Below are 6,846 nucleotides of genomic sequence, written 5' to 3'. Positions count from 1 at the left end.
GATAATCTTAGCGATATGGATATATATGTATGTATATATACACATATATATAAATATGACACCAACAACCCCAGCAACTGCAATAGAGTAGTTGCTGCCTTTATTTTAAACTGTTGCACTGCTGACATGTTATGAAGGACCAACGACACAAAGCCCAGACGTATAACAAACTCTGCTTCACCTAAACCTTTGGCTTCTGATTGTTTGGTGGAAGAAAATTTTGTATTGGAAAACTAGGAATTGTTGCTTTAAGGCTTGTCAAACAGATCATTAATACATATTTAATGGATGGCCCTTGGAGACTGTAACCTACAATTTACTAATATAGACAGGGATGAGTAAATAACGTCAAGGTGTGGCTCCTCCTTTATCTTACCACTACAATCATATGTATGCTTTGTATGGAAAACTTTATTTGATAATAAAAATAGCATTCACAGACTTTCTCCTTCTTTGTTGCTACATCATATACATAGTGTCTGTTCCAAGGCAAGAAGCTTGTACTGGGTAAGTCCACATCTACTTGTACTAGTGTTATGTATAAACCCAAAAAGTCAAATAAAGCTATGAACAATGTGGTATTTATATATGCATAGTGTTTTATAAAAAAGATTGGCCCACATACTGCTTTTCATCAACACAGAAAAGAGCATTATGTCTAAAGCACATTGCAAGAAATGGTGGTTGAAGAACATAGACTGCATACAAGTGCTTAATAATCCATAAGCAGGCCCACCATGAAGAATTGATATTCAAACCAACAAAAGCTTTAGAATTACTTATATAGTCTCCCATTTTAAAACAGCTTTACATACCTGATTCAGTTTACATTAAAATATATCCCCTGAATCAATTTGTTCCATTTTCAGAAATATAAACACTTAATCACATTCCTCACAGCTAAATTTTGTCATAAATCCTCTTTTATACAAGAAAAAGGCAACAGGTTGTTTTTTTTTTTCCAACAGGCTCTATTAATTACAATTTAAACTGTACACACAATGATCGGCCATCTTCTTTCTTGGTTTTGTTTTTACAGTACCATGGCAACAACAGTGATAGACTTGCAATGTTTTTGTGTTCATATGGAAAATGTGAAACAGTATACATGTACACACCAATGCACTGTAAAAAGCAGCAGTTTACTTTAGTGGTCCAACAATAACGGCAAACATTTTGGCTCAGCTAGGCAGTAATCCTTATACCAATCTTATACCAATACTACAGCAGACTTACCACACAACTTGCAAATTTAAAAATACAACTTAGAAACTTGCAGGTTTCCCTTTTGCTGCTGTTCTTAGATTCAAATTTACAGCATAAAACCAGTATGGATAGGCTTCCATATTACAACCAGGTTGTCTCACTGATTGCCTCTTTTTGCCTGTGTTTTTCCTTTGATAAATCTATTTTTTTTTTTAATTCCCCCCCCCCAACCCCTCCCCCCAGCAAGTAAACTCCTTCTGCCCCAGTAAGGATGAACCAACAAAATAAAAAACTTAAATATACAGCGAGAAGAAGAGAGAGCTTTTGGAATCTGGCAAAATAAGAAAAGCCCACTGGTTTTGCCTGAGCAGAAGGAATACACCCGCTCCAAGAGAGAGGACTTTGCTCCCACCGCACCGCATTGTGCCTTGTCCCAGGATCCCGATCCCTCCTCTTGCTTCAAAGCAGACAAACAATAAATACCATGCATGCTCGGGTTGCTGTCCATATACATCTAGAAGATGAGTAGGGCTGCGGCGGCTGCCTTAATGAAATATCGTTAAGTGTTGCTGAGGCTAATGAGAGATCAACAGTCTACGTTAGTGTGTGACACAGGCATGGTGGTTACCAGTCCTTCTGTCTTTGTGCATCCTGTAGAGGGGGCCTGAAAGTATAAACTGTTCATGGAACAAACTAGAAATTCCTTATCTCAAATCATCTTGTGCTGTGTGGGTTTGTATTTTTTTTTTAATTATTAATTATTATTATAAATATCCTTCATTGAAACAGTAGTCTCTTCAAACAGTTCTTGCAATTTTAGGAACATTTGTCTCTTGTTTTTAATTCCTTCAGCAGAAGCGCTCCATTCCTACTGAGATGAACCATTTTCTTCCTTTCCCACCCCCAACCCTTAAAAAATTTTCTACATACAGTGTAGCAGTGAGTCACTAGAGAACAGTCTGGATCAAATTATTCAAACGTGGTCATAAAATCCTTTGCCTATATTACTGGCTACCCCCCATTCACTATATTGGGGAGGAGGGAAAGTAGCCCAATAAAGGAATTATTCTTAAGAAATCTACAAAGAATGTAGAAACAAAATTTTATAATCCTTTAGGACCAACATTTGGCAAGTAATTAAAAAAAAAGAATACACTGAAAAATACTTTCTTTAATATTATACATCAGGCACAACACTTTTTTTTATTTTTTTATAAGATTTAATCTGCATAAAAGGTTTGTAGGATCAGCAGTTGCCGGATGGATGCTTCCTCGCCTGCAAAAGCCGGATGGTTTCAGCTCCCACTCTCTCTCCTCGGCTCCTGCCATGTGGGGAAGGTGACGGGGACCCCGGGGGACCCCTCAGATGCTGAGGTCGGTGCTGCACTCCTTGTGTGGCCGCCGGCGCTGCTCGGGCGGGTGCCTGCGGCTTGGCTCCTGCTTCCAGCCGGGCTCTTCCCTCTCCCGGCGGCCGGCTCGCTCCTCCCTGAGCCGTCTGTCGGGCGACCTCTCCCTCCGCCGGTCGGAGGACTTGGCCCGCCGGTCCAGGGAGCTCTCTCTTCTCCGGTCGGGCGACCTCCTGGGCTCCGTGAGTCTCTCCAGAGACCGCCGGCGGCGGCCGGGGGACCGCTCTCTGCGCCTCTCAGGGGAGAGGTCTCTCCTCCTCTCGTGTCGTTCCCGCCTCTCCAAAGTGTTGTCGGCGCTCCTCGTCCCTTCCCTGCGCTTTTCGGGAGACCTCCTCTTCTGCCCGTTCACCACCGCCCTCTCCGGCTGCCTCTCGCGCCTCCTCTCCGGCGATCTCTCCGTCCTCCTGCCTGGCACGTGGTCGTTGGTTTTAGAAGTCCCATTCCAAGTGTGGTGTTCATTGGGATGTCTGCTAAACTCTCTGCTGCCTTTTAGGTCTCTAACATAAGTCCGCTTGTCCCCATGTTGTGATGATTTGTGAAGGTCTGGTGGATAACTGGACTCCGATGATGGGTGCTGCCGTCGGTCGGATGGCATGGGTTTCATTTCCGATACGTTTTGTGAACCTGTGGCGGGACTGTTCCTGTCACTGCTGGGGTCTGAAAGAAAATAACAGCAAAGTGTTTGGTACCGATGCCTTCTGCAGCGCCGTGACACCACTTATCACTCTTCAGACTTCATTAGTGACAAAAACAAACAACTGTTAAAGCAGTCAGAGAGGGCTAACCGAAGCTTTTGTTAATTTAACTGCGAACAACGAGAGTTACAGGTTAGTACTGGTGCTGCTCTGTTCGTTAGTCGTGTTTTGGTCCAAGCCGATATCATCTTATTGCTCTTCTGGTCATGGGGCATTTTACATTTTCCCCAAGCCCAAATTCATAATGTTTTGGTTACCCTACTTTCTTTCCAGTTGGGGTTGTTGGCTTTTTTTTTTTAACAGTTTCCAATAAAGAGGGTCTTTAGGGAAGGATTTTTTTCTTTCAAGTCTTTTGAAAGAATTGCCTTCCAGGTGTGGGAGGCCTTGTTTCAAATAGCAGAAAATGTACAGAAAATAGAATTGATTATTAAGTTTTTGCCTTGTAAAATAACATTTTGAAGGTGTGAGAATTAGACTGTAATAATGCAATTTCCATTTCATTTAAGACATTACTTAATCTCACTTAGTTCTACCATGTTACAAAAAGTCCTCAGGTAGATTTTGGTTTTGCCACAATGATTCGAACAATGATGACAGAGGTTATGATTTTTTTCATATCAAAGCAATGGAAAGATATTGTAATATGTAGGATGGCTTTGATTAAAACCTAATCTCCAGCTCATTATTTTTCATGTACTATTTCAGGTAAAATACAGCTGAGCTACCTCTGCGAGACAAACTGCAAAGCTGAAGGAAAAAAACAACCCCCAAAGTAAAAACCAGCCCCTGTACTGTAGCTAAGCTACAATTACTCACATCACTTGTAACGGATGTTTATGAATGATTCATTATAGATACGGCAATCATTAAAGTAGCTGTGCTGACTTAATGTGAGCATTGCTTTCATTTGCTTATTGTTTTCTTTGTTAAAGTAACTTCTGCAGGGCAGCTCGGCTGGTGTCAGCTACGCTTCCTGCACCCAGACCCCCACCCTGAGGTGGACTGTCCTGATGGCAACAACTGAAAACCCTCACACACACTTGGGCAAATAATTTTCTTCTGTTTACCTCCTTTTTGTCTTCCCTCCCCCAAGCCAATCATTCTATGTGCTCATTCGTCCTGCCATCACACAAAGTATCTCCTTCTTGATGTCATTTCCATTCCTGAGCTTGGGAGGGTCACTGTGTGCATGGGCCACGATATTTGTGATTTCCAGGTGAAACCCGTGCTGTGACTCACGTGTGTGCATTTTCACTTATTAGCTTTTTCAGGCAGCAGCTGGGGACCACACTGCTTTTCCATAGCTGTAAGCACGTGGCTTGTGGCAACCAGGCTATTGCACAAGGTACCAGCAAGGTTTAAACGTGTCCTGGGGTGTACTTACAATTCAGGGGACGCAGGGTGCTCAGAATGAACTGCTGTACATATAAAATATAGCAAAGCGGAAAGCAATGTGAGGGAATTAGGCCACAGCACAAAAACACCTAATATTGATTTTAGCTACAAACCGTAGTTTGATTATGGCCCATAAGGTAGAAGCAAGACTCCCCGAGCTTGTCATTTCTCATACATGCAGCGATATTAGGAGGTATCATCGCTGAGGAAGGAAGAGCCCAGCACCAAGAAAAGTAAGAGAAAGAGAAAGAGAAAAGTAGAAAATTTAGATTCCCTATAATAAAGATGAAAGAAAGAAAAATCTTCATATTAATATTTTATCTTAGAATAAAGAAAGTTTATTTTTCCAGTCAGATTGTCTAGGCTTCACCCAAATATAAGGCTGCAAAGACAGCAGTTGTTATTATCGTGACATAGAGAGACATCTAAGAGGTGATTTAATAACCCAGACAACGAGAGCATCCATTCTAAAAGACAGCTGGAACAGCGACACAGAATGTCATAGAAAAAACATTAACAATCAAACAACAACGAAAATAAAGTCCACCAGAGACCACGACATTAAAAATAAGTACAAAACTCATTACAAAAATATACAGCCTCATAGAGAAGCACGTTCCAATCGAGTCAGAAAAATATTGGAACTTAACATTATTAGAGGAACCATTTGCGACTGCAGCGAACAGAACAAAGAGAGGAAGGAGTCCCAAATGTTACAAGGATATTCTTTACAGTAGTGCAACCCCTGTATATTAAATCCTTGCTTGAAGAATGAACGCTTAGTGGTTTAGCATTAGCCAAAAGAAAATCGGTGGTGGATTTCCATCCTCAGTGCAACAGACATATGCTTTGAGAAGTGAAGCACTTAATTTACAGGGTTTTTATGCAGTCTAGCATATGATACAGTACTGTACATCCAAAGGAGTATAGGAAAAGACAAAGGTAGAAAGAACATTACAGAATTTCAGTGCCATCATTGAACCTTTCGGTGTGCTATTTATAGTACAGAAGTGTAAACCCACAACCTCCCTTCCATATTATTAAACATTTCAATTGTTTGTTGGTTATACTCTGAATTGGTCATTTTAAGTTAAATTAATGAGCAGAATAAGCAGAAATTCTCAAATGTGGTACAGTAAATGTAAAGAAAATTGAGTTCATAAATTGTGCAGAAGGGTTTTGTTTCTGGTTTTAGGACATGGAGTGAATGATAAACACAGAACTTACTGACACAGAAATAACCCAAATACAGGATGAAAAGTATAAAGGACATCCCTTCAATCATCAGTTTCTATAGAAACTTCAAAGACCTTTGGTTGGGAGCAGCCCTCCATCGAGGGCACAATATTTGACAATTATCTCAAATAAATAAGACATAATTATAATATTAAATAGTGTGCTAAGTTAAGCCACCCAGCAATCCAACCTCCAGGAGAAGAAAAGGAATCTAATGCAATTCTTAGTAAGAAACAAGGACTGAATGTTTCCCCCAAGACGGACACAAGAGCACCTTTTCATAAACTCCTCACCTTTTCGTACCTTACAAATTAACTAGTTGAAACCAGCAGACAGTTTAAGGGGGAAGAAAAGGGCTCAGGAGGCCAAATCAATATATTTTTGCAGTAAAGCTTTTTTTTTTTTTTTTTTTTCCTTTCCTTATTTTTCTTAAATAACTTTATAAGTATTTACATAAATATTAAGGGAAGGCAAAAAATCTCATAAGCCATCTTGGCATTCATGTCTATGGATACAGACCGGAACTAAGAGAAAAACCTACCAAAAGAATTAAAAAATCACTGCTTCAGAATAATAACTCAGAATCCCAGTTTTTGCATTGATTAGAAGTAGAGACCTATTTGAAAAAAAAACAATTCAGCCGCTGAGAAACAGTTTGGCACAGTTCAATGACATTCCTTGTTTGGCTGGACAAGACAATAAGGTTTTGTTTTGTTTTGTTTTCCTCTCTGATCACCAAAAATACTGCTATGATGATCTTGCCTTACACTGCGCCCCAAGTCCATGGAAGCAAGCAAAGGATGAAATGTGTAGAAAATTCAGCACAAGCGAGGCAATTAACCATATGTTGCAAAGGTTGGTAAGACACTGGTGAGAAAGGAAAATAAAAAAGAATTCCCGCTTCAGAT

The 6,846-nt window shown here is 40.4% G+C and overlaps 1 protein-coding gene across 40 annotated transcripts in view; it reads right to left on the bottom strand.

Annotated features, from left to right (window-relative positions):
- Positions 1-391: 391 nt before the first annotated feature.
- The window catches only part of MAGI1 (membrane associated guanylate kinase, WW and PDZ domain containing 1), a 342,732-nt gene continuing 336,277 nt past the window's right edge, over positions 392-6,846 (bottom strand). For 36 of the 40 annotated variants that reach the window (XM_065075485.1, XM_065075494.1, XM_065075495.1 and 33 more), the window contains one exon: positions 392-3,269. In XM_065075485.1, coding sequence (XP_064931557.1) covers positions 2,569-3,269 — 701 coding nt within the window. In that variant the 3' untranslated portion in view covers positions 392-2,568. Of the gene's footprint in view, positions 3,270-4,815; positions 4,905-5,017; positions 6,806-6,846 lie in introns of those variants that run through there. The other 4 variants (XM_065075500.1, XM_065075519.1, XM_065075499.1 and 1 more) reach the window with 3 other exon arrangements.

This window comes from Columba livia, chromosome 10 (genome assembly GCF_036013475.1).
Source record: "Columba livia isolate bColLiv1 breed racing homer chromosome 10, bColLiv1.pat.W.v2, whole genome shotgun sequence".
In the NCBI taxonomy this organism is placed as follows: Eukaryota; Metazoa; Chordata; class Aves; order Columbiformes; family Columbidae; genus Columba; species Columba livia.
Note: the sequence above shows the minus strand (reverse complement) of the source record. Positions and strands in the feature narration are given on the sequence as shown.